General features: G+C 51.2%; 1 protein-coding gene across 2 annotated transcripts in view; it reads left to right on the forward strand.

The window, feature by feature from the left end:
• Positions 1-26,347, forward strand: part of Olfml2a (olfactomedin like 2A) — a 29,764-nt gene extending 3,417 nt beyond the window's left edge. For both annotated transcript variants that reach the window (XM_070013388.1, XM_070013392.1), the window contains exons 2-8: positions 2,483-2,746; positions 7,043-7,150; positions 11,164-11,373; positions 13,321-13,570; positions 16,562-16,825; positions 20,461-20,637; positions 21,791-26,347. In XM_070013388.1, the coding sequence (XP_069869489.1) occupies positions 2,483-2,746; positions 7,043-7,150; positions 11,164-11,373; positions 13,321-13,570; positions 16,562-16,825; positions 20,461-20,637; positions 21,791-22,395 (1,878 nt within the window). In that variant the 3' untranslated portion in view covers positions 22,396-26,347. The remainder of the gene's footprint in view (positions 1-2,482; positions 2,747-7,042; positions 7,151-11,163; positions 11,374-13,320; positions 13,571-16,561; positions 16,826-20,460; positions 20,638-21,790) is intronic.
• The last annotated feature ends 1,372 nt before the right edge of the window (positions 26,348-27,719 follow it).

The raw sequence follows: 27,719 nt of genomic DNA on the forward strand, positions 1-27,719 counted from the left end.
CAGCCCCTGAGGGGACGGAGGCCCAGGAGGATGGGCATTGGCGTTGGCTGCCCCCCCCCCCCCCCCCCCCCCGCTCCTGACAGCTGGGGCTGCCAGCCGAGGCCTTGCCGCGACTCCTGGCTTGTGTCAGGGCCTTGGCTGCCCCCATCAGGACATAGCACCTCATCGGAAGAGGAGAGGAGGGAAGGAATGTAGAGGTCTGAGGTAGAGGCCGCTGCTGGTGGGGGTGGGGGGAGAGTCCCGGTGGATCCCCAAGACAGAGCTCACAGAGGGCACTGGCACAGAATCTTCTGGGCTCCCAGCAAAGCAGAGTGAGAAGAAGGCCCATGAGTCCCTAAATGTGGCTGGCAGGGGAGAATCGGCCCACAGTTCTTAGAGAACATTCCACCTGCAGACCACCAGGACAGAGGACTGGTTCCCAGGAACCCCCACCCCCAACTCCCCCCCCCCACTGTCTCCTGCCCCCACAAGGCTGTAGAGAAGGCAGGAAGGCTCTGGGCAGCTGCTCTGCAGCCGCTCAGTTGCTGAATCCAGGGCTGTTTCCTCATCTGTAGCATGCTGCTAAAAGTAGAAGAGAAAAAACAAACACTACCCCCCCCACCAACAGCTAATACTGCATCCACATGGAAAAACAGCTCTTCCCCCTTTCAGGATTTCAAATCATGATCATAACAGCTGCAATATACATAGATATTGCTGTCTTTCCATCCAACCACACCACCCCCGCCCCCCCCCCCTCCCAACCAGCTTCCAGGGCTATGATCCATCCCTGCTCAAAACCCTTCTGGGGGTTAGTCAGCTTTTCCCCTCTGCTGTGACAAATCTCTGAGAAAATCAACATCAGGCTTATGTAGCTAGCTCAGGGTGATGGAGATGTCCATCCAAGGTTCCTTGACTCCATTGCTTCCCAGTCCTTGTGAAGCAGAGCATCACAGCAGAGGGGCCTGTTGGAGGAAAGCTGCTCACCTGGCTCCTGGCAGCGGACAGAAAGCAGAGAGAAGGGAAGAGGAAAGGACCAGGGGTAACATATACTCTGGGACATACCCTCAGTGGCCTCATCCTCCAACCAGGCCCTAGCTCCTAGCTTCCACCACCTCCCAATAATGCCATCAGATTATGAGTGCAAGAGTGGGTTAATCCATTGGGCAGGGCAGACTCTTCCCTAGCCCATCAGCTGGCAGATGGGCCTTCAGCATGTGAGCCTTCGGGAAACATTTCAGACCCAAAGTCTTAACAGCCAAGCATTTTCCTCTCTCCTTCCCTCCTTCCTTCTTTTCTTTTTTTTTTTGATGCAAGTCCTGGGGCTTGAACTCAAGGCCTGGCCATTGTCCCTGAGCTTCTCTTGCTCAACACTAGTGCTTTACCACTTGAGCCATAGGTCCACTTCTGGCTTTTTCTAAGTGGTTTATTGGAGATACACATCTCACAGACTTTCCTGCTCCTGCTGGCTTCACACCTCGATCCTTGGATCTCAGCCTCCTGAGTATCTAGGATCACAGGTGTGAGTCACTGGTGCCGGATTCCCACTCTACCATTTTAAAGTGACATTTGTTACATCCACAATGTTGCACTATCTAGTTCCAGAACATTTGTATTACCCCTCCAAAGATACCTTGTAGCCATTAAACAATCACTCTCCTTCCCTCCCCCCCAATTCCTTCTATTCTGTCTTTGTGGATTTGCCCATTCTGAATATTTCAGGTAAATAATATACACTGTGAAAGCTTTTGTGGCTGGCTTCTTCCAGAGTATAATGCTTTAAAATTTTATCCTTGTTGCAGCATGAATTATTACTCCACTCCTTGGTTTTTTTAGTGCTGGTCCTGGGGCTTGAAGTGAGGGTCTAGTCACTGTTCCTCAGTTGGGTCCGGTTGTGGGGCTTGAACTCTGGGCCTGAGCACTGTCCCTCAGCTCTTCAGCTCAAGGCTAGTGCTCTACCACTTGAGCCACAGCACCACTTCCGGCTTTTTTTTCTTTTTTTGCTTATGTGGTGCTAAGGAATCGAACCCAGGGCCTCAGGCATGCAAGGCAAGCACTTTACCACTGAGCCACCTTCCCAGCCCTTCCTCAGCTTTTTTGTTCAAGGTTGCTGCTCTACCACTTGAGCTACAGCTTTTAGGTGGATAATTGGAGGTAAGCGTCTTATAGACTTTTCTACCTGGGCTAGCTTCGAACCATGATCCTCAGATCTCAGCCTCCTAGGTAGCAAGGATTACAGGAGTGAGCTACCGGTGCCCCAGCTACTCCACTCTTTTTGATGGCAGAGTAATATTTCATTGTATCTGCCTGCCACCACTGTTTAGTTTTTGTATGGGTTGTTTTCACCGAGTGAATAAGTATATTTTCTCTCTAAGGACTTCTCTAGTCTCTGCCACCAATACCTACCACCCACCCCACCAGACCATCCAGGCTGAATTCTGCCTGGCCCACATCTCATTGGAGTTCCTCTTTCCCCCTATTCCCCCCCCCCCCCGCCCCGCAGGTGTTTGGGGACTTGGACCAGGTGCGAATGACATCAGAGGGCTCCGACTGCCGCTGCAAGTGCATCATGCGGCCGCTGAGCAAGGACGCCTGCAGCCGGGTGCGCAACGGGCGCGCAAGGGTGGAGGACTTCTACACCGTGGAGACCGTGAGCTCCGGGGCCGACTGCCGCTGCTCCTGCACCGCGCCGCCCTCCTCGCTCAACCCCTGTGAGAATGAGTGGAAGATGGAGAAACTCAAAAAGCAGGCGCCTGAGCTCCTCAAGGTAAGCTGGGTGAGCTTATGCCAGCTGGACTTGCCGTCAGCCTCCCCCCAGGCTCCTGCGGGCCCATTCCACAAGTCCGAAGACTGAGGCCCGTCGCTCACTGAGCAAGTTAAATCACACTGCAGCCTTTGGTGTTTTACCAGCTATCCTGGATTTTTCCCATATCAAACTTACCCCCCAACCATTTCACCTGCCTGCAGCCATGTGCACTTTGTTTTTATTTCTTCATTTGTTTTGTTTGTTTTGTCTGTTGTGGGGCTTGAACTCTGAGCCTGGGTGCTGTCCCCCCTCAGCTCTTCAGCTCAAGGCGAGCACTGTCACTTCTGGTTTTCTGGTAGTTAATTGGAGATAAGAGTCTCATGGATTTTCCTGCCTTGGCTGGCTTTGAACTGTGAGCCACAGGTGCCCGACAGTTTATTTATTTTTGCCAGTCCTGGGGCTTGAACTCAGGGCCTGGGCACTGTCCCTGAGCCTCTTTTGCTCAAGGCTAGCACTCTACCACTTAAACCACAGCACCACTTCTGGCATTTTCTGTGTATGTGGTGCTGAGGAATCGAACCCATGGCTCCGTGCATGCTAGGCACACACTCTACCACTAAGCCATATTCCCAGCTCTACATTTCATTATTTTAAGTAGAGCTTTTGTCATGTCTAAGCACTCCCTGTAGGCCACATTGTGTGTGTGCATGTGCAGTCCTGGGACTTGAACTCAGGGACTTGAAACTCTCTCTGCCATCTTGCTATCACAGACCTTAGTGTCTGTCCCAGAATAAACATCTGCTGGGCCCAAAGAGGGTGGTCAGGCTGTACCAGGGAGGGTTCAAATGCAAAGCCCACGTCTGTGCAGTGGGCAGCCACAGGAACTTAGCCAGCGTGGGAGAAACCCTCATCAAAGCCTCAGAGGGGATCAGCCAGGGCTGATGGGCCGGGGCTCAGTGGCTCTGTGCTGAGCTCTACCCCAGATGTTACCCTCCCTACCACACCTCCATTTTACAGAGAAGAAAACTGAGGCTGGAGTCTCAAACTGCACTGCACAGAGCTCCAAAGCTACCCCTGGAGCCCCTCAGGGCTGGGGCAAGGTGGTGGGAGAGCAAAGAAGACTCCTTGAGTCCTACCTCTGATTCCAGTAGCGTCTTTCACCTTCTTGTCTGTTGGAGGGCTCGGCTTCTGCTCAGAGAAAAATTTCCTGGCTTGAACAGTTTGAAAACTCCTGGGAAATTGGAGTAAAACTGAGAAACAGCTGGCTAGAAAGGACCAGAGCAGAGCACCGGCTTCCACAGGCCCTTGAGAAAGGCTGCAGGCCAATGAGGCCATGAGGGAAGGAATATGCCAGAGAACAGTCCTTCCCTGTGCCTACTTGGCATTCTACTGCCATGTTGGTCATCTGTAGAGAATGTCATCTTGAGGAGGTGACAGAGGAGGAGAGAGACAGCTGCAGGACAGAGCCCTGGGCTAATCTTGGGCCCAGCACCTGCTCCAGACTGTGCCACTGCCCTGTTGTGCCTCTTTGCCTCTGTTTTCCCCTTTAGTACTCGAAACAGGATTGATAAAGTATGATAGGAAAGACTGAAAAAGCCAATTGAGTTGGCAGGCACTGGTGTCTCATGAGAGTAATCTTAGCTACTCAGGAGGCCAAGATTTAAGGATCAGGGTTCGAAGCCAGCCCAGACAGGAATGTCCATGAGACTCCTATCTCCAATTAACCACCAAAAAGCTGTAAATAGAAATATAGTTCAAGTGATAGAGCGCTATCCTTGAGCAAAAGCTTAGAGACATTAGTCAGGCCCTGTGTTCAAGCCTTAATACCACACACACACACACACACACACACACACACACACACAAGTTGGGTGTTGGTGGCTCATGCCTGTAATCCTGGCTACTCAGGAGGCTAAGATCTGAGGATCGTGGTTCAAAGCCAGCCTGGGCAGGAAAGTCCGTGAGATTCTTATCTCCAATAAACCACTAGAAAACCGGAAGTGGCACTGTAGCTCAAGTGGTAGAGCACTCACCTTGAGCTGAAAAGCACAGGGACAGTGCCCAAGCCCAGAGTTCAAGCCCCACGACCGACAAAAAAAAATAAAAAATGAGGGCTGGGATGTAGCTCAGTGGCAAAATGCTTGCCTAGCAAGTTCAATCCCCAGTACCAAAAAAGAAAAGACAAAAAAAATACAGTTAATAAATAAATAAAGAGAGAGAGATTTCCATTTATACTGATCTGATCTCTGCTCTGGGCTCTACCATTAAATGCTGAAGACTTTGGGTTCGCCACTTCACCTCTGTGAGCAAAACATGCAACCTATCAAGCAAACATAAAAGTAGTCAATGCTTTGAGTCTGGCCAGGCACTAGAAGCAGGCCTGGAAGGAAGGCAGTAATTCACTATGAGAGAGTTCCAGAGAAACTGTACGGAAGTGAGATTGGAAGGGCCCAGAGACGGATGACCAGTTAGGAGGTGGCCTCAGGCCAAGGGCCAGCCTCTGCCAGATCCCGCGGGAGCTTTAGAGAGGGGATGGCGATCACTTCCCCTGGGACCAGGCAGCCAGGCTTGTGGATGCCCAAGCCTCTCTGTCATGCCTCAAGGCTGCTCCCAGCATAGATGCCCAAGCTCTATAAAATCACTCCCCAGCGAGGCACCTGGGGAGGGAGAGAGGCCAGTTAGCAGGTAGGAAAGGCAGTCAGGGAGGAGGTGAACTTTTTTGTGTCCATCCTGGTGCTTGAACTCTGGGCATAGGCACTGTCCCTAAGCTTTTGTGCTCCAAGCCAGCACTCTACTGCTTCAGCTACAGCTCCACTTCCAGCTTTTTCATGGTTAACAGTCTCACAGAGGGGCTGGGAAGGTGGCTTGGTGGTAGAGTGCTTGCCTAGCATGCATGAGCCCTGGGTTCAATTCCCCAGTACCACATACACAGAAAAAGCCAGAAGTGGTGCTGTGGTTCAAGTGGTAGAGTGCTAGCCTTGAGCAAAAGAAGATCAGGGACAGTGGCCAGGCCTTGAGTTCAAGACCTAGGACTGGCAGAAAATTTAAAAAAAAAGTTTCACAGACTTTCCTACCCAAGCTGTCTTTGAACTGTGATCCTTAGAGCTCAGCCTCCTGAATAGCCAGGATTACAAGTGTGAGCCACCAGCACCTGGCAGGAGGTGTAAGTTGACATCTGTAGCACCATAGGGTAACCATGGCTGGCAGTGATTGTCTATTTCACAGTCTAGTAGAGAGGATGTTAAGTGTTGCCAATACAAAGGAATTGGCAAATGTTTGTGGTAATGACTGTTGCAGTTTCTCTGACTGCTTTACTGCACCACACACCCACATTCTAGAATGTCACACTGTTCTGCATAAGCATGTATAATGATCTTGTCGATACAAATTAATTCAATCTGAATGTGTGTGTGCTGGTGCTGGGACTTGACCCCAGGGACTTGGGCATTTGCTTAGTTGCTTTTTCCACTCAAGGCTGTTGCTCTACCACTTGAGCCACACCTCTACATCAGTTTTTTGTTTGTTTTGTTTTGTTTTGCTGGTTAATTGTATATAAGTGGTTCATGAGTTTTCATGCACAGGCCAGCTTTGAACCATGATCCTCAGATCTTAGCCTCCTGAGTAGCTAGATTTATTGAGTCCCTAGTGCCTACCCTCAATACAAATATAGTCAAAGGGAAGTACACAGAAGCCAAGAATGGGCAGAGGAGTGGAGCCTAGGGGGCCTGGACCAGTCCTCAGTGTCCCCTACATGATTCACGGGGTTGTCACAAGAATTAAGTGGAATAAAAGCTCCTAGCCCCCATGTGCCTTGCGCATGACCAGTGACCAAAATCTAGAATCTCTGCAGGATGTGTGTCTCAGAGCACTTGCCTAGCATATGTGAGACTCTAGGTTCCCTTTCCAGTCTTTTTTTTTTTTTTTTTGGGTCCGGTCGTGGGGCCTGAACTCTGGGCCTGGGCGCTGTCCCTCAGCTCTTCAGCTCAAGGCTAGCGCTCTACCACTTGAGCCACAGCACCACTTCCAGCTTTTTTCCTTTTGTTTATGTGGTGCTGAGGAATCGAACCCAGGGCCTCAGGCATGCAAGGCAAGCGCTCTACCACTGAGCCAGCTTCTCAGCCCCCACCCTCTCCAGTCTTCAAATGAACGAATGGATGAATGAATGCTGTGCCCATGACTAGGAACAGACTTGGCCTAGTGAGCACTGAGGCCCAAGCAGGCCATTCTGAGGCTCTGGGAATTGGGGGTTCATCACTGCTGTGGGGCTCCTTTTGTACTTTCCCATCCCAACCTAACTGCCCTCATGCCGTCCCCCAGCTGCAGTCCATGGTGGATCTCCTGGAGGGCGCCCTGTACAGCATGGATCTGATGAAGGTGCATGCCTACGTCCACAAGGTGGCCTCCCAGATGAACACACTGGAGGAGGTAAGGCTGCCCTCCCTGTCTCCCCACCCCCAGAGACTGTGCTCCGCTGGCTGCCCCTGAAGGGGCCTGGGCCACTCTGGTTGATTCTGGGGCTACTGGAAGCAAGACTGGGGCTGGGGGAGCTGAGGGAGGGACCTGCAGGCCACAAGATCCAGCCTTTGGGAAAGAGGTCTGACTGGAGCTTAAAGGCATGAAGAAACTGGGAAGGCTGAGCGGAGAAACTGAGGCACCTGCTGGTTGTATGAAAGGGTGCAGAAGGAGCTAGTTGTTCTTGACCCACTAGGATCCGGGTCCATGCTGTACAATGTAGAGGTGACACCATGCACAGAAAATACCATGACCGTATTGACTGTGAGTAGGTGCTGTGTGACAGGGGTGGTCAGAGCCTTGGAACAGGCTCAGAACAACCCAACAGTCCTGGTACCACCTGTGAGGAGACAGACTAGACTGCTGGTTTTGTACAGGAACAGTTGGACAATGCTGGATGCTCAGGCTCCAGGTTCAAGACTTTCCAATGCTGGCACTGCCTAGCCTCCACCCGTTTCCTGCATCCGGCCCCTGCTAAGTCGCTAGAGAACTGCAAATCTACAGCTGCCTGGAGCAGGCGTGGGGACTTCCTTTCCTAGCTTCCTTTGCAGAGGGAGGGGGCACCTGGGCATCCTGTGCCCCAGGGTGGGAGATAAAGCCCCATGGAGCCCGAAGCTGGGGTTGCAGTGGCTTTGACAATCAGTGAGTCCCTCCTATTGGTTGAGCCCGTGCCAGCTGGGGAAGCTAAGTACCAAGGCTTCCTGTGTCTGCCCAGCGCTCCTGTTGCTGCCCCCAAAGCCATCCTGCTTTGACCTTTCCTCCTGTAATCTCAGGAAATACTAACTCATTGCACGTAATGCTGAGCCTGAGAGAAATAAAAAATGATTTCCGAAGCCACAGAAAAAAATGATTGTTTATCTTGTGCTTCACATTATCTGTGCTTTGTTTTTGTTAAACATGGTTTATTTCCCAAAGGATAACCCTATGGAGGGGAAAAGAAAAAGAGAAAGAAAGTTCTTGCTATCCCTGGAAATGGGAAGGGAGGCCAGGCCGTCTGACTCAGGAGGAACTGGCTCCCCAGCCAATGGAAAAAATCCTCCCAGAAGATCAAACAGCGATCTCCAAGTCCCAGCCTCCCTCAGCTCTTTTCACGTCTGCCAGAGGTCATTTGTACCTCATTTCAGCTGAAAATACCTAGAGATATCTTGAGCTAGGGACAAGCGGATGCTGCTAGCTCCTCATTGGTAGAGTTATTGCTACGCACCCCGCAACACATCGACTAGGCCTCCAAAACCCGCTTCCCACCTGGCAAGATTCAGTAGGGCTGAGATTCAAAAATACCTCTTGCATACTTTGACTTCCACCTAGCCTTGAACTCAGGGCACTGTCTCTGAACTTTTTTTTGCTCACGGCAAGCACTCTGCCACTTGAAGCACAGCTCTACTTCTGGCTTTTTGCTGGCTAATTAAAGATAAAAGTCTCATTGGCTTTCCTCCTTGGGTTGGCTTTGGATCACAATTCTCAGATCTCAGCCTGCTGAGTAGCTGGGATTACAGTCATGAACCACTGGTGCCCAGCTCAAAGTGCACTTTTATATTCCTCAGCTTTTCTGGGTCTCACAATGACTCTACAAGTTAGTTGTCCTTATTAGAATCCCTATTTTAAAGGCATGGAGAAGTAATCACTAACTCAAGATTATCCAACCATGAAATGAAGAACAGAAATTCCAATCTAATTCTTTCTCACTGCCTCTCAACATGAAAATTCCAGGGCTGACTGGATGTAAATCATTTTAGGTTATCTTCTGTGAATTCATGATGTGGATGTCTCTGGCTTCTCAGCAAAGAGATGTTTCCTGCAGCTAACTTAACTAGTCTCCTGTTTCAACTGAGAAGTAGGTTTACACCAAGGAACCCTCACCCAGCCAGGTGATAGTGGGTCAGGAGGCTACTCAGGAGGCTGCGATCTAGAGGACTGTGGTTCAAAGCCAGCCTGGGCATGAGTTTCCACATCTCAAACATCAGATAAGCTTGGCTAGAGGTGTGGTTCAAATGGTAGAGGGCAAGCTAAGAAAGCATATGGCTTATACATAACCCTGGACTGCTCCTGCAGCTTAGGAATCTAGAAATAATACCTACCAGACTGCCCAGGTTTCCTGCCAAAGGAAAAGGGGTTCCCAAGGTAATAGGGGAGTCCTAGAAGGAGAAATATGAGCATGTCTGTTCCCAGTGGGATTTAGAAGCAGAAATAGAGCCAGGGTTGGAGTGGGAGCCACTAAAGCTAGGCAGAAAAATACTCCTCAGCAAGGTAAGAGGTGGAGCCAAAGCACTACTGGAGTAAAGGCAGGAAGCTTCAGGCCTGGAGAGGGGCCAGGACTTGAGACTCACCCACAGAAAATCCTCCAAAGATTTCCCTTGCATCTACATTGCCTGAATATTTTACTTTAAAAAAATCTGTTTATGGGCTGGACAATGGTGGCTCACACCTGTAATCTTAGCTTCTCAGGAGGCTGAGATTTGAGACTCATGGTTCAAAGCCAGCAGGAAAGTCTGTAAGACTTCTTTTCATGGTTGTTAGTCATGTGGCTTGAACTCAGGGCTTAGGGGCTGTCCCTGAGCTTCTTTGCTCAAGGCTAGCACTTGTCTGCTTAGAACCACAGCTCCACTGCTGGCTTTCTGGTGGTTAATTGGAAATAAGAGTCTCACTGGCTTTCCTGCCCAGGCTGGATTTGAACCACAATCCCCAGATCTCAGCCTTCGGATAGTTAGGATGAAAGGCATGAGGTACCACCACCCAGCTTAGTGAGTCTTTTATCTCCAATTAAATACCAAAAAGCTTGAAGTGGAGCTGTAGCTCAAGTGGTAGAGCACTAGCCTCAAGCCAAAAATCTCTGGGACAGCACCCAGGCTCTGAGTTCAATCTGCAGAACCAGCAAACCCAGAGAAGTGTGCATGCATGTGTACATACACGCACACGCGCGCGCACACACACACACACACGTTTATGTATTTCATGTAAATACTAAAGAGTTTAGGACTGGAGGTCCTAAACTGGAGGTCAAGTAGGAGGCCATAAGTTCAAACCCCAGTACCACAAAAATATAATCATTTTAAGGTAGCAAAGTATGGAAAAGATATATATGTAGATACATTGGTCCCTATAAAAGAACAGAATGTCTTTAGAAGATACACAAAAAAAATCACAATTATCAGCATTGAGAAATAAACAGAGGTGAAAGGGACATATTTTTTAGATCAAATTTTATTTCTTTTAATTTTAGTCCTGTAAAATCTGGATATGGTGGTGCATACTTGTAACCCCAGAATTTACAAGAGCATCAAGAATGTTAAGACCAGGAAATGGAGCTATGCTCAGATGGTAGAGTACTAGCCTTGAGCAAAAAAGCTCAGGGCCAGGCTGGGAAGGTGGATCAGCAGTAGAGTGCTTGCCTCGCATGCAGGAGGCCCTGGGTTTGATTCTTCAGCACCACACAAACAGAAAAGGCCAGAAGTGGCGCTGTGGCTCAAGTGGTAGGGCACCAGCCTTGAGCTGAAGAACTCAGGGACAGTGCCCAGGCCTAGAGCTCAAGCCCCACGACCGACAAAAAAAAAAAAACTCAGGGCCAGCACCAAGGACCTGAGTTCAAGCCCCCAGGACTGGCACTAAAAGAGAAAAAAATAAAAAGGAAGAATTCAAGACCAGCCTGGGTTACATAGGGAGACTCTATCTCAACAACAACAGTAATAATAGTAATAATTCCAGAAATGTATTACCTATTTTTCATTCCATGGCCTGTTAAATGGGAACAACAAAATTGAAAACTTCAGTCATACAGCACATGCTTTTTTCGACCCACCCCCGCCAGGGCTAATCACCTTTGCAAGCTCCATCCCTGCTTGGGAAACTGGGCACCCAGGCTGATAGTCAAATTTCAGGGACTCTGAGGGGTAGCAGGCCAATGAATGACCTCGGATCTTGCCCCACAGAGCATCAAGGCCAACCTAAGTCGGGAGAACGAGGTGGTGAAGGACAGCGTGCGTCACCTCAGCGAGCAGATGAAGAGTTACGAGAACCACTCAGCCATCATGCTCAGCATCAAGAAGGAGTTAGCCAACCTGGGCCTCCAGCTGCTGCAGAAGGATGCAGCGGCCGCCCCTGCTGCCACCCCTGCCACGGGCCCTGGAAGCAAGGCCCAGGTAAGGCCTGGCTGTGATCACAAGGCAGAAGGTGGCTGTACTTGAGGGCATAGCATAGGTTAGACTAGAGAGGTGGGAGGGAAACACAACAGAGAATCACGGCAGATGACAACAGCTGTGTAGCTACCACGAGAAACCAGGACAGATGTGCAGATTCAGCCAAGAGGGCTGAATGCTAAGCAAGATGTTTGACAGTTTTCTCATTCCTAAATTCTCAAACTTGGAAGCTTGTAGAGATGAGACTCCCTGCCTGGCCTTGGGAGACCAGCTCTCCTGCTTCAAGCCTTCCCCATGTGGCTGGGCCCTGGCTGGTGCCTGCCAAGCAATAGACAGGGTACAAGTGATAATGGCTCATGCCTAATAATCCTAGCTACACAGGAGGCTGAGATCTGAGGATCATGGTTGAAAGCCAGCTCAGGTAGGAAAGTCCACGAGACTCTTGTGAGGGGATGGGGCAGCGGGAGTTGTGGGGCTTGAACTCAGGGCCTGGGTGCTGTCCCTGAGCTCTTTGGCTCAAGGCTAGGGCTCTCCCACTCTGGGCTGGAAGCTCCACTTCCAGTTTTTCTGGTGATTAATTGGAGTGTGTCACAGACTTTCCTGTCTAGGCTGACTTTGAACCTCGATCCTCAGATCTCAGCCTCCTGAGTAGCTAGGATTATAGGCGTGAGCCACAAGTGCCCAACTGCCTTTGGAGACCTTTACAGATGAGTAGCAACTTCTCCACTTCACCTGAGTGGAAAACTTAGGCAGCAAACACCCAGATGTTCCACCCTCAAGCTCTGAGCACTGTGGACAGAGCTGCCCATGACAAATGACCTACCTTGGTGAGACTTGGCAAAGATTCCCCCTGTAGGCCTGCAAAAATGGCCCTCCCACTGGGCAGCTAGGTTAGTGAAGCCACCTCTGCATGCACAAATGGCTTAAAGGTTCCTTCCTCAGGTGGACACATGTCAGAGATTGTGACTTGGCAAAAAGAATAGGGACAAGTTCCAAACTCCCATCACTACCCCTCTGACTGGTCACTTAAGGGACAGAACACAGCCCAGCAGCCTTGCTTTTCTTGAGTGGCAGAAGAAGAGAGCTGACTGGATGGATTCCTTTTCTAAACTTGTCACATCAGTGAGTCCTGTGACCCCCTGGAAGGAGGGCTGACCCCTGCCCATCTGGCACATAAGGAAACAGAGCAGTCACACAGCGAGAGGGTGTCTGAGTTGGGCTGGAAGCCACACTGTGTGTCCGTAGAGCCCAGCCCTCTGCCCCACTGTGAAGAGGTTGTTGGTGATTACAGGTGCCACTGCCTAGCCCTGGCCAGGGCTGGTGGCCAGCTCATTCTCATGCCAGTTTTGCTGGTGCTCACCAATCTTGCTGGTGGTCCATCAGATACTGTGTGCCCTATCTGCCAAAGCTTCTGCCTAACAATGGGTGACAGACAAGGCCTGTGTCCCCGTGCCAAGCCAGCATCAGAGGCATTTGAATAGGAAGTGAAGTAGATACAGCGGGTCCTAGGGGTGGGGTGATCAGCCATGGGACTGAGGGACCTCCCAGAATGCTAAGCTCTCAGTGCTAAAACAGAGACAGTTCTGGGGCACCCTGGGATGCAGTGGTCACTGGCAGAGAGACCCCAGAAGATCTCTGTTGCCTTCCCTGAGAGCCACCTGGTCCTTGTCTATTCCCAGGGGAGGAGTGGACAGGAATTGGGAAATGGGTCAGGAATCCAACCCACCAGGTTGGTTTTCAAATCTACTAATCTACTAGGGAGAAGGGAGTAGGGAAACTGAGGCAAACCCACTATGGATGCAACCACTGAGAGAAAGATGAGCACTTCATGGGCACCTGGAAGGTAGGGCTTGGAGCAGCCCCCCCCCAGCCCCTACATCTGAGCTTTCATGACCACCCACAAAACCCTCTCTGCTGCTCCCCAAGTCTGTGATTCTTCTTCTCTCCTAGGACACAGCTGGAGGGAAAGGCAAGGATACCAACAAATACAACAGTATGCCAAAGAACTTTGCAGACAAGGTCCTCACAAAGGCTCCTAAGGAGAAGCTGCTGAAGGTGGAGAGATTGAGGAAGGAGAGTGCCAAAGGCCGATTCCCCCAGCCCACAGCCAAGCCCCGGGCCCTGGCCCAACAGCAGGCGGTGATCCGGGGTTTTACCTACTACAAGGCAGGCAGGCAAGAGGCAGCAGAGGGCGTGGCTGGTGAGTCGGAGGGGAGTGGGAACATTGGGGCCTGGCTGAAAGACAGATGCCTCCCAGATCTCCTGGACTGCTCTGTACATGGCCCCTTAGCTCAGCTCCATCATTGCTTACCTCATCCATCTCTGGAACATAATACCCCACTCAGTTTGTTGGGATGAAATGGTAGAACCAACGTGAGGGCCACTCACTCCTTTCCAGATTGTGAAACTGGACTCTTCCTCCTCCTCCTTCCCTGCTCTTCCTACTCCTTCTTACTCTGGTACTGGGATTGGAACTTGGGACCTCACACACTTGCTTAGCTTTTTTTCTCAAGGCTGGAGCTTTACCACTTGAGTCACACCTCCACTTCCAGCAATTTTCTTTTTTTCTTTCTTTCTTGCTTCCTTGCTTGCTTGCTTTTTTTTTTTTTTTGTCAGTTATGGGGCTTGAATTCAGGGCCTGAGCACTGTCTCTAAGCTTTTGTGCTCAAGGCTAGCACTCTGTCACTTGAGCCACAGCTTTACTTCTGGCTCTCTGGGTGCTTAATTCAAAGAGTCTTAGACTTTCCTGCCTGGACTGGCTTAGACATCCATCCTCAGATCTCAGCCTCCTGAGTAGCTAGGATTATAGGTGTGAACCACCAGCACCCGGCCACTTCTAGCATTTTGATGGTTAGTTGGATATTAGAGTCACTCAAATTTGTCTGCCTGGACTGGATTTGAACCTTGATCCTCAGGTCTCAGCCTCCTGAATAACTAGGATTATAGACATGAGCCATTGAGCATCGGGCTTCCAGCAACTATCTCCTCCCTCCCCTTTACCTCCCCCCTTTGTTGTTGGTGAGGTCTCTCTCTTTTGTTGTTGTGGGCTTGAGGCTTGAACTCTGGGCCTGGATGCTGTCCCTGAGCACTTTTTGCTCAAGGCTAGCACTCTACCACTTTAAGCCACAGCGCCACTTCCAGTTTTCTGGCTGTTAATCAGAGACAAGAATCTCACAAACTTTCCTGCCCAGGCTAGCTTTGAACCACTATCCTCAGTTCTCAGCCTCCTGAGTAGCTAGGATTACAAGCGTGAGCCACCAGCACCCAGAAGCCTTCATTTCTTATCTCCCCAAAAAGCTCAGCCTCTCCTACTTTTTCTAGAAGCTCCCTGCTAGGCCACAATGAAATTAACTGAGAAACAGGAGAACATAGCTCCAAAAACCCCCAAAAACTTTCACTTTCGCCACTGATTCCATACTGTTCTTTTCTTTTTTTTTTTTTTTGGTCGGTCCCTCAGCTCTTCAGCTCAAGGCGAGCGCTCTACTGCTTGAGCCACAGCGTCACTTCTAGTTTTCTAGTGGTGTATTGGAGATAAGAGTCTCATGGACTTTCCTGCCCTGGCTGGCTTTGAACCGCAATTCTCAGATCTCAGCCTCCTAGGTACTAGGATTATAGGTGTGAGCCACTGGCAAGAGTGACAGCCCAAGCCTTTTCCCTTTCCTGGGTCTTGCCGCCCACCTTGTCTAGTGAAGCCCTCTATGGGGCAGTGTCCAGGGGGACAGCAAGGTGCAATAGTTACAGTTAGGCCTTCAGGAGTTATTGCATACCTGAGTGGTGGCACATACCAATAATCCCAGCACTCAGGAGGTAGAAAAAGGAGGATCTCAGGTTCAAGGCCAGCCTCAGCTACATAGTAAGACACCCCACCCCACCCCCATCTCACAAAGCCAAAAGCCAGGTGTACTGGTTGCTTAGGAGTAGAGATCAGGAGGATCCATTCTGAGGCAAGCTCAGGTAGCTGACACTGCCTGTCAGCCTTGCTTCACAGGAAGCACAAACAGGATCAAGGTCCAGGCTAGCAGGGGCAGAAAACCCTATCTGAAAAAGCAGCAAGAAAGGGCTGGAGTCGTGTCTCAAGCAGTGAAACGTTTGCCAAGCAAATGCAGGCCCTGAGCTCAAACCCTAAAACTGCAAAAACAACGAAAGAAAGAAAGAGAGAGAGAAAACCCAAAAAACCAAGGGTAGAGGGTGCAGCTCAGTGGCAGAGCATTTGCTTAGCACGCCCAAGGCTCTGAATTGGATCCCCAACACTGGGGAAAAAAAGGCACCCTTGTTTGTTGGCTCCACTTGCAGCCTCTGGTGCCAGCTGTGGTCCTTGATCCCTGCCAGCTCAGCCTGGCCACAGCATCGGACCTCTGACCCCTGTCTGGGCTACTGCCCGGCACAGCTGTGGGCATCTGCCTCTGCCAGCAAGGCCCGTGGGAACCATCCTTCTTCCCTATCAGGCTGCTGAGGCCCGGGGCCACCCTGACTTGTTCCCACAGGAGCCCTGGCGCTGGGGGAAAAGGGGACAGAGAAGACTTTCCCTGAGCACGATAAAGAAAGGAGAGCCTAGCTAGGAAAGAAAAATACATCAGGTCATGTTCCTCTAGCCCAGGGATCCCTGTGGCCCTCCCTTGGCTGACTGGCAGTCCCTGGGGGGCCACCATGGAAAGCAGCACCTTTGTCACTGGTGTCAAAGCACCTTCTAGGACACAGTTTGCTGTTGCTCTTAAAGACCGCTGCCTCCTGCAGGGAGGACAGGCCCACAGAGACAGAACACCTGGCTTCCGGGCAGTCGGCTTCAGAGCCTGCCTTAGACTCCCTTCCCTGGACACCAGTAGCCTGTGTCCCCTGGTCGTGTGACATTGAGTGTCCCTATATCCCCTACCCATCCCAGCTAGGAAGTGGGGCTCAGGTATGACCCATAGATGGTTCAAACACTAGCAGAAGTTCTATGTCAGCCAGCAGAGGTGGGGATGGGGAGGTGCCATGACATAGGGGCCCCCTGAGGCCCACCACACCAGATGGATGAGTCCCTAAAAATTCACCTGGGGCTGGGGGTGGGCAGTGGACTTGCAGCTGGACCTGGAGCCCATCTTCCACTTGAGCATGTGGGGAGGACCTAGATGGCCTGGAAAGAGCCGGGTAGCAGCAAGGCTGTGAGGTGATAGCACAAAGACAAGGTGAATTCAAGGTCATTTCTCTGCAGACAACGCCCTCAAGAGCACTTCCTGGCTGGAACAGCCGCCGCCCAAGGTTGAAAGCAAGCCTCCTGAGCCCAACTCAGCTGAGCAGGATGAGGCTGAGCCCAGGGCATCAGAGAGGGTAGACTCCACCCCTGCCACCACCACCACAGATCCTGCCACCACCACCACCACCACCACCACCACCACGGCTCTCTCCACCACCCTGGCTCCCACCACTAGTCCCCCGCCCACCGAGCCACCTTCACGCCCAGAAGACCACAGCCAAGGTGAGTTAGCCTCCCAGGGGTTGACAAACTACAACCCACAGCTAAATCCAGCCCATAGTCTGCTTGTTCGGGATCTAAGGATCGTGTGTGCGTGTGTGTGCGTGTGCGTGTGTGTGTGTGTGTGTGTGTGTGTGTGTGTGTGTGTGTGTGTACTGCAGTTTGAACCAGGGACTGGGCACTGTCCCTAAGCCTTTTTACTCAAGGCTGGTGCTCTACCACGTGAGCCACAGCTTAACTTCTCGTTTTTTTTTTGCTGGTTAATTGGAAATAAGAGTCTCAGACTTTCCTATACAGGCTGGCTTAGAACCAGGATTCTCAGATCTCAGCCTTCTAAGTAGCTAGGATTATAGGCATGAGCCACCGTGCCAGGCTTTTGTTAGGTTTTTGTTTTATGGTGATAGGAATCAAACCCAAGTCCTTGAGCATGCCAAAGCAAGTATTTTACCACGTAGTTACATTTCCAACCTCCCCAGCTCTTTTTATGTCCACATTTGTGATTTCTACTTGTGTGACATGACAGAATTTTTACTCAGTAGATCCAAGGATCTGTCTTTCTGTAGGGTTCTTGGTGATGTAGTCTCAAACCTTCGGACCCTCTGCGGCTGTGGTCCAAGTGCCTTTCGCTTGCACACACGTCTCCTGAAGGACCCGCCCACCACGCGAGGACAGGTGCAGCTGAAGTGGTTCCTCTCCATGCTATTTCTAGTGTCAGAAAACTGGAAATAACCTGAAGGGCTGGCGTTGGGAGGGACGTTTAATAAATGAAAGGGCACAGCTGTTGGGTGGCCTGGCAGGGCCCGGCAATTACATCATTAAAAGGGCTATTTAATGAGGTGAGAAATTGCTCAGAGGAAGAAAAAACACAGGATACATGAAAATAGATTTAGAAGAATCACAGTTTTGCAAAGTATATCTGCATGACCGTGCACGCAAAGGAAAAATAAAGACAAAGAAATACAACCACAACATTTTCTATGCGTAAGAGAATTGTTTAAAAGGTGTGTGTGTGTGTGTGTGTGTGTGTGTGTGTGTGTGTGTGTGTGTGTGTGTGTGTGTGTGTGTGTGTGTGTGTGTTTGTGTTAATCCTGTAGCTTGAATTCAGGGCCTGGGTGCTGTCCTTGAACTAGAGCCCTGCCACTTGAACCACAACTCTGTTTGTGGCTTTTTGGTGGTTAATTGGAGATAGTCTCATGGATTTCCCTGCTCTAGTTAGCTTCAAACTAGAATCTTCATATCTCAGCCTCCTGAGTAGCTAGCATTACAGGTGTGAGCCACCAGTGTCTGGCAGGATTTTTTTTTTTTTTTCAGTTGTGCAGTTTGAACTCTGGGCCTGAGCGCTGTCCCTCAGCTCTTCAGCTCAGGCTAGCACTCTACCACTTGAGCCACAGCATGACTTCCGGATTTTTCTGCTTTTTTTTTTTTTGGGGGGGGGTCCGATCGTGGGCCTGAACTCTGGGCCTGGGCGCTGTCCCTCAGCTGTTCAACTCAAGGCTAGTGCTCTACCACTTGAGCCACAGTGCCACTTCCAGCTTTTTTTTTCTTTCTGCTTATGTGATACTGAGGAATCGAACCCAGGGCCTCATGCATGCAAGGCAAGCGCTCTACCACTGAGCCACCTTCCCAGCCCAAGATTTTTCTGCTTATGTGGTGCTGGGGCCTCATGCATGCAAGGCAAGAACTCTACCATTCTACCACTGAGCACTCTACCACTGAGCCACCTTCCCAGTCCAGTATTTTTTTTTATTCTGTTAGTTTTAGGTTTTAATTTTTTGCAAGACATTTTTTATTAGCATGTATCAGGAGTAAAAGGGGACTTCATTATGACATTTTTTTTTTCTTTTTTTTTTTGTGTGTGGGGGATCCGGTCATGGGGCTTGAACTCTGGGCCTGGGCATTGTCCCTCAGCTCTTCAGCTCAAGGCTAGCACTCTACCACTTGAGCCACAGCGCCACTTCCAGTTTTTTTCTTATGTGGTGCTGAGGAATCGAACCCAGGGCCTCGAGCATGCAAGGCAAGCGCTCTACCACTGAGCCACCTTCCCAGACCCTCATTATGACATTTCTATACATCTGTATGGTTTTGTTGTTGTTGTTGGTGGTGGTGGTGGTTGTGGGGCTTGAACTCAGAGCCTGGGCACTGTCTCTGAACTCTTTTGCTCAAGGCTAGTGTTCTACCACTTTGAGCCACAGCTCCACTTCTAGTTTTCTAGTGGTTAGTTGGAGATAAGTGTCACATGGATTTTCCTGACCAGGATAGTTTTGAACCATGATCCTCAGTTCTGAGCCTCCTGAGTAAGTAGGATTACAGGCATGAGCCACCAGAAGCCAAGTAGCTTTTTTTTGAAGGGGGGCACAAGTCCTAGGATTTGAACTCAGGACCTGGGCACTATCCCTTAGCTTCTTTTGCGTAAGGCTAGCACTCTACCACTTGTGGCTTTTTCTGTTTATGTGGTGCTGAGGAATCGAACCCAGGGCTTCATGCATGTGAGGCAAGCACTCTACCACTGAGCCACCTTCCCAGCCCGCTGACTTTTTTTTTTCAATATTTATTTTATTGTGAAAATACTGTACAAAGTGGTTACAATTACATGGGCAAGATAATGAGTACATTTCTTATCAAGCATTGTAGCCTCCTCCTTTGTTTCCCCTTCCCATCCCACCCTCCCCCTGCCCCCCAACCCTCCTCTCCCCGCCTGACTTTTTTTTTTAGTGGAAAAATTAAAATTACATATTCATGGCCTGGCACTGGTGGCTCACACCTGTAATCTTAAATACTCGGGAGTTTGAGACCTGGAGGATCATGGTTTGATGCCAGCCCAGGCAGAAAAGTCTGAAAGATTCCACTTCCAAACTAACCAGAAAAAGTAGCGCTGGAGGCATGGCTCAAGTGGTAGAACACGAGTAAAAAGCCAAAAGAGAGCACAAGACCCTGAGTTCAAGTCCCAAAACTGAGAAAAGGAAAGAAAGAAAGAGAGAGAGAGAGAAAGAGAGAGAGAGAGAGAGAGAGAGAGAGAGAGAGAGAGAGAGAGGGAGAGAGAGAGAGAAAGAGGGTTGGGGGAGGGAAGGAGGAAAAAAAGAAAGAGGGCTGGGGATGTGGTTAGTGGTAGGCTGCTTGCCTAGCATGCATGAAGCCCTGGATTCAATTCCTCAGTACCATATAAACAGAAAAAGCCAGAAGTGATGCTGTGACTCAAGTGGTAGAGTGCTAGCCATGAATAGAAGCAGCTCCGGGACAGTGCCTAGGCCCTGAGTTCAAGCCCCAGGACTGGCAAAAAAAAAACAAAAAACAAAAAGAAAGAAAGAGAAATAGATCAATTAGCTAGGTGTTTGTAATCCCAACTATTCAGGAGACTAAGAGCTGAGGATTACATTTGGAAGCCAGCCTGGGCACTAAAGTCTGTGAGACTCTTCCAACTGACCACTAACAAGCTGAAATGGTGCTGTGGTTCAAGTGGTAGAGCTCCAGTCTTGACTGGAAAAGCTAAGGAACAGTGCCTAGGCCCTGAGTTCGAGCCCCAGTACAAGCACAAAAACAAAAAATAGAGGGATCTAAGTTAGATCCCGGTCACCTTCCCAAGGCCATTGCACTGGCTTGAGAGTCTGCGTACCAGAAACTGCGCCCGTTGCTCCCCGCAGGCAGCTGTGAGGGCACCCTGCGGGCTGTGGACCCCCCCGTGAGACATCACAGCTACGGCCGCCACGAGGGAGCCTGGATGAAGGACCCCACAGCCCGGGACGACAGGATCTACGTCACCAACTACTATTATGGAAACAGCCTGGTGGAGTTCCGCAACCTGGAGAACTTCAAGCAAGGTCAGGGTCCTGGGCAGGGGAAGGGGGCCAGCTGTAGGCAGCCTGGGGAGACCCCCCCACGACACCCAGCCCTCGTGTGTCATGTGATTACCTGTGTTCAGCCATGGCCCCCCCAACCCCCACCTTGTGCTGGCCCTGGGCCAGAAACTGGAGGACAGCGGCCAACAACAACTTGGACGTGCTCAGCCTCAGGAATGCAGCCTGCCATGCAGGGACAGCGCGCTGGGTGCTCACCGTGTTCTAGTGGGCTCGTGTGTGTTACTTGCGGTATTGTCTCAAGTCCGTGGGGGGGGGGGGCATTACCTGTGTTCCAGGAGAACAGGCCCAGGCCTTCGCGGAGCTGCAGGTCTGGGCAGGGCCCGCGGTGCAGCTGTTAGCACAAGGAAGGGCAAACTGTTTATCAGATCCTGGGGCATGCTGGGAGAAGAGGGGTCATTCTGAAAGGGACCGCCCTTCAGAAACCCCCAATCTGGAATAGAGGACAAAAGTTAACGATTTGGCAGGCAGCGTTATGGGGGTCGCACTAAAGAGCTCTGGGAGATAATCTGCCTGAGCTCAGGGAGGACTTTGCTGAGGTAGAGCGCTGGGCTGAGCTGGGGAGGAAAAGCAGGAAGAAGCCGGCAGGAGAGGAGAGGGTGGTCTAGGCAGAAAGCCCGAAGAGGGTCTGGTATGAGAAGCAGCCTGTCGGCATGATGTGGGGGGTGGTGAGAGAATGGGCTGGGACAGGCATTCACCACGTGAAGAAGCTTGAACAGTACCCTGAGATCTGTGGAGTCACAGAGAATGGCCTAGAAAGAATGTTCCTCCGCAGCCAGCCCCAACTCGGCCCCTTTTCCAAGACTTATAGGAGGCTAGAAGAAAGACCCTTCAACTCAGTCCCAGGGAGGTCAGAAAAAGCTTCTTGGAGGTGGTCACAGTGGCTGAAGGCTCTGAAAACCAGGCAGACATTCTCTGTGCAGATTGAATGAGGAACAGCAGTCATGACAAAAGGGGCAGCATATGCAAAGGTCCTGTGGCAGCACAGGGCCGGTATCACTCTGTGTCTCAGTCAGCCTCTCCGTGTCATTCCACGGCTGGGGTCCAGTCTAGACCCTCGCTGGTGTGTTGGTGTGTGGGGTGGGCTCTGATCTGACTACACACCCTCTCACGGCAGGCCGCTGGAGTAACATGTACAAGCTGCCCTACAACTGGATCGGCACGGGCCACGTGGTGTACCAGGGTGCCTTTTACTACAACCGGGCCTTCACCAAGAACATCATCAAGTACGACCTGCGCCAGCGCTTCGTGGCCTCCTGGGCGCTGCTGCCCGATGTGGTATATGAGGACACCACCCCTTGGAAGTGGCGTGGCCACTCAGACATTGACTTCGCTGTGGACGAGAGCGGCCTGTGGGTCATCTACCCCGCCGTGGATGACCGTGACGAGGCCCAATCCGAGGTGATCGTGCTGAGCCGCCTGGACCCCGGCGACCTCTCTGTGCACCGGGAGACCACGTGGAAGACGAGGCTGCGGCGGAACTCCTATGGAAACTGCTTCCTGGTGTGTGGCATCCTGTATGCCGTGGACACCTACAACCAGCCGGAAGGCCAGGTGGCCTATGCCTTCGACACGCACACGGGCACCGACGCGCGCCCGCAGCTGCCCTTCCGCAACGAGCACTCCTACACCACGCAGATCGACTACAACCCCAAGGAGCGCGTGCTGTATGCCTGGGACAATGGCCACCAGCTCACCTACGCCCTCCACTTCGTGGTCTAACGGCCCTGAGCTCACAGAGGTGGGCAGGGGCACGGGGGGGGGTCCCATGTAGCAAATCACGGGGCCTCTGGGGCTGTGGTGGAGGCAGCCGGCAGCCAAGATGGTGCTCCCCTAGTATCAAGCACGTGATACTTGGCTCCATGGGCAGAGCACTGTGCCAGGGCCTTTTTGAGCATTTACCCCTCTAATCCACCCCAGGCCTCCCTTGGAGGCCCATGTTACAGACAGGCTGTGTCTCACAGGAGCCCTTCCTCCAGATGAGATTGGCCACGCTCTCCCCCCACACACACAGCCCTCTCCCCTCTCTCCCTTCCCAGAGGCCTCTGGGCCAATGCACTGGTGGGGTGCCACTCCAGGCCCCTGTTCCAACTGAGCTGCTGGTGGCAGCGGGCTTGGGGCCCCCCTGGTTAATGCCCCAGCTTCTTGCCTTGTCTTTGGACAGTGCCACCCACACCCACACACCCCCGGTACCCTGTCAGGCCACTTTCTAGACCTCAGCTGTCACCTAGCCATGGAGCAGAAGCACCAGCCGCCTCCCCTTTCTACTCTCAGTCCTGTTATCACAGGCCATGCATTTCTCAGCTGCAGAGAAGATGCTGGAAGCTGCCCACCTGCAGCTGTCACCACCCAGGAGCTGGGCTGAGGCTCCCCAGCCACATACCAGGCCTTGGTCCTTCGCTGGCCTCTCCCACAGCCTTTGAGCCTGGGGTCCTTTCTGGACCTTCACATCCACAACCGAAAAGACACTCAGGGATTCCTCCAGCTCTGCCATGAGCAAGGCCTCCGGCTAAGGCAGGGGTAGGGCCAGGATGGGGCAGTTTTCCTCTCCCTTGTCTGTCCTGAATCTGGTCATCTGCCGGGCTGGCCAGCGGCCTTGGGGGCTGGGGAAGGCAAGGCAAAGTGCCGGGGTCTGGGGAGGCTTTGGGCCTGTTGCTTGCAAAGAAGCTCCAGAGGAAGGAAGGGAGCATGCAGGTCTGAGCAGCGGGCTTCTTCTGGTCATGATGTGGACCTGAGGGTACACAGGGGGTCCTCCTGCCATGGGGACTGTTGGTGTCACCTCCCATCCGTCCCCCACCGCAGGCTCCACCCTAGACAGCCTAGAGCTCAAAATCCCAATCTGCTTCACACAGTATTTTTAGAGTAGCAAGATCTATAGCCCAACTCCCAGGTTTGCCAAAGAGAAAATAGACCCAGAAGGGTTTCGGGGCAGCATAGAGTCACACATGGACATCCTTTGGGAAGGGCTTCATCTTCCCACTTTGCAGACATCCAATGGCTCACGCTGATAATTCCTAGCTTCACTGAGGAGGCTGAGATCTGAGGATCACAGTTCAAAGCCAGCCTGGGCAGGAAAGTTTGTGAGGCTCTACTCTCCAATTAAGTACCAAAAAGCTAGAAATGGAACCATGGCTCCAGTGGTAGAGTGCCAGCCTTGAGCAGAAGAGCTCGGGGACAGCACCCAGGCCCTAAGTTCCAGTCCCAAGGACAGCACATGCACCAAAACAAAAACAAGAGAGACATGCCAGCTCCCAGATGTCTGCATATTTGAGCATTGTGTTGTACTATTAACTCAGCCACACCAAGAGACAGCAAGGAAACACCATTGGTGCCCAGCAGTTCCTTCAGGCATTTCAGGTGGTGTTTTGCTTAAGCTGTAACTCCTGAAATAAAGGGGAACACGACACCCCACCAAGCCCAGGTCTGACTCACAGTGGTGGCCCCACCCAGCCTTCCCCACCCAACCCACCCAGCTGCAGGCTCCACCCCCAATTTCTTCCCTTGGCCCTGGGTGTGGGGTTTTCATAAGACTGTGTTGTGATGTCACGGCCCAACCATGTGTGTCTGAGACCAGGCAAAGTTAAACTGGGTTTGAAAAATTCAAGGACAAATGGCGTGGTTTTCAGGGGGTGGGGACTGTGCTGGTTACAGTCTCCCCTTCCCCCCACCACGCGCATATTATGCAGCTCCCTTGCCGGTTGGGCATGGCGCATGTGTTCATGTGGTAAGGGTGTCTTCCTCACTTACAGATGGCCACCCTGCAGCCCTGAGAACTTGAGTCACTTGTCACATAGGCAGTGAAGGACAGTGCCAGGTTTCTAAGTCATCGTGAGGGGAAAGCATCGGTGTGTTTGAGCGCCTCACCACAAACCCCCCCACGGGCAGGTACGTTCTCCAGTGCAGCCATGGTACAGATGTGGACAGGGAGTTGGCAGCCCTTCCCACACCACACCCACACCGCAGCAGGGCTGGGGACTGCGTGTGTGCTGTCGTGTGTGTCGGTCCTAGTGGCAGCTCCACAAGTGGTGGCATTGCTCTAGTTCTATGTAACAGGTGCCAGGCAGGGGATGGGCCCAGCTTCAGCCCAGCCTTGAAGACCAAGCCAAGGAGTGGCCTCCCCCAGCCATATATCAGAGCTGGGTAAAAACTAGCAGAAAAGGGAGTTCCCGGGACGGTTATGATTGGAATGGTTTTTCCTGTAGGATCAGGGGCCAGTCTGTATCTGCAAACTTACAAGCTCTTAAAGCAACCTGACCCCTCTCCCCCAGCTTTTTTACTTGTGGGGCTTGAATTCAAGGCCTAGACGCCATCCCTGAGCTCTTTTTGCTCAAAGCTAGCACTCTACCACTCTAAGCCACAGCATCACTTCTAGTTTTCTGGTGGTTAATTGGAGATAAGAGACTCACAGACTTTCCCTGCCTGGGCTGGCTTTGAACCATGATCCTCAGATCTCAGCCTTCTGAGTAGCTAGGATTTATAGGCTTGAGTCACCAGCACCCAATTTATTATTATTATTTTAGCCTGTCTTGGGCTTTATTACATTTGACAGCAGGTACTTCAGACAAGGAAGGGCCTGGCCTGGGAGGGGGAGGGATGGGGGGGCACTCAGCATTTCTTAAAGAACCTGACCATGAAGGTAAAGGAAACCATGCCTCCTGGTGTTTTGGTTTAGGGATTTATTTGTTCAGTACTGGTACTGGGGCTTGAACTCAGGTCCTGGGTGCTGTCCTTAGCTTTTACACTCAAGGCTGGCACCCTAGCAGCTACAGGTAATGAGACACAAGTTCAGAGCATCTAAGCAACGCGCTCAGGGTCAGGTTCTAACAAGTCAAGATTTGAATCAGGTTTGTTTTTAAGCCAAAGCCCCCAAACTTTCTGTGGTTGAGAATTTGTTGTGTTTTCTTCTTGGTTTTGATTGCTAGGAAACTCAAAGTTAAATATTTGAGATTTTTTTTTTTAATTTGGTGTGTGTGTGTGTGTGTGTGTGTGTGTGTGTGTGTGTGTGTGTGTGTGTGTGTGTGTGTGTGTGTGTGTGTGTTTGTCAGTCCTGTGTGTGTTTGCCAGTCCTGGGGCTTGAACTCTGGGTCTGGAAGCTGTCCCTGAGCTGCCTTTGCTCAAGACTACTTGAGCCACAACACCACTTCCAACTTTTTCCGAGTAGTTTACTGGAGGTAAGAGTCTCACAGACTTTCCTGCTGGGCTGGCTTCAAACTGTAAGCCTCAGATCTCAGCCACCTAAGTAGCTAGGATTACAGGCATGAGTCACCAGTGTTCTGAGTCTCCTTATTAGAGTTGCTTCATTCTAGCTTTCTGCTTATACATTCACCCCCAATCCTTTAATTTTTATTCTACTGTATTTTAGTCTATCTTATTTGTAGTAAGTTGCTATAATACCTTTGTGCAACAAGGTAATATACACACAAATAAAACTCATAAATGAAAGCTTAATTTAAAAGTCTTGACCAAGGTGGGCATGGTGCTGCACACCTTTAATCCCAGCATGAGGGAAGCTGAGGCAGGATGATCTTGCGTTTATATGAAATTCAAGGCCAGCTTAGGCTACAGAGTAATACTGACTCAGAAAACCAAATGATGTAACTCAGAGGGCACGCCAAAAGTGCCAAGGTCCTGGGTTCAGTACCCAGCACCATAAAATAAATAATTGTTTTTTTAAGTCTTGACTCAATGCTGTGGTAAAGGGTTGGGGGGGTGGGGATAATGCTTACCTCAAATGCACAAGCCCTGGATTTGATCCCCTAACTCAAGAAATGTGTCCTCTAGCCTTATTTTAACAAAACAATAACAACAAATTAGAGCTGGGCATGATGGTGCATGCTTGTAAGCCCAGCACTCAGAAAGCTGAAGTGGGAAGATTCAAATTGGAGGCCCACCTGGGCTACATAGTGAGACCATGTCTCAAAAAATAACAAAACCAGCTGGGAAGGTGGCTCAGTGGTAGAGTGCTTGCCTCACATGCATGAGGCCCTGGGTTCGATTCCTCAGTACCACATAAACAGAAAAAGCTGGAAATGGAGCTATGGCTCAAGTGGTATAGTGCTAGCCTTGAGCCCCAGGTCCAGAGTTCAGGCCCCATGACCGACCAAAAAAAAACAGGGCCTGGGAAGGTGACTCAGTGGTAGATCGCTTGCCTCGCATGCATGAGGCCCTGGGTTCAATTCCTCAGCACCACATAAAACAGAAAAAGCCAGAAGTGGCACTGTGACTCAACTGGTAGAGCACTACCCTTGAGCTGAAAAGCTGAGGGACAGTGTCCAGGTCTAGAGTTCAGGCCCCACGACTGACCAACAAAACAAAACAAGGAATAAGAATAATTGTAGTAGCCGGGTGCTGGTGGCTCATACCTGTAATCCTAGCTACTCAGGAGTCTGAGATCTGAGGATCTCAGTTCAAAGCCAGCCTGGGCAGGAAAGTCTATGACTTTTTCTTTTTTTTTTTGTCAGTCATGGGGCTTGAACTCTGGGCCTGGCTGGGCGCTGTCCCTGTGCTCTTCAGCTAAAGATGAACGCTCTACGCTTGAGCCATAGCGCCACTTCTGGTTTTCTAGTGGTTTATTGGAGATCAGAGTCTCGCAGACTCCTGAGTAGCTAGGATTACAGGCGTGAGCCACGGGCACTCAGCCCTTGAAACTCTTACCTCCAATTAACCACCAGGAAACTGGAAGTGGCACTGTGGCTCAAGTGGTAGAGCACTCGCCTTGAGCTGAAGAGCTCAGGGACAGCGCCCAGGCCCAGAACTCAAGCCCCACAACCAACAAAAACTAAACTAATTGTAGTTTTGCAATGAGAACTGGCCTGCTGTTGCAAAGTCACTGGAAACTAACCTGCATGATGAGCTGAGCAGAATTCAGCTTAGGCTCAAAATTAGACCTCTGTGAGGAAGGGTGGAAACAAAGAGCAGCTGCCCCTGCGGAGCTGCAGACCCGGCCTCGGCACCCCCTTCGCCTTCTCATGCTGCAGCAGAGGGAAGAGGAGGGTCACCCGCTGGGCTGGAGGCCTGCCACAGCACTCGAACCGGCAACCCCTAAA

The sequence above is a fragment of the Dipodomys merriami genome, unplaced genomic scaffold (genome assembly GCF_024711535.1).
Source record: "Dipodomys merriami isolate MVZ:Mamm:240054 unplaced genomic scaffold, mDipMer1.0.p SCAF_11, whole genome shotgun sequence".
Classification (NCBI taxonomy): domain Eukaryota; kingdom Metazoa; phylum Chordata; class Mammalia; order Rodentia; family Heteromyidae; genus Dipodomys; species Dipodomys merriami.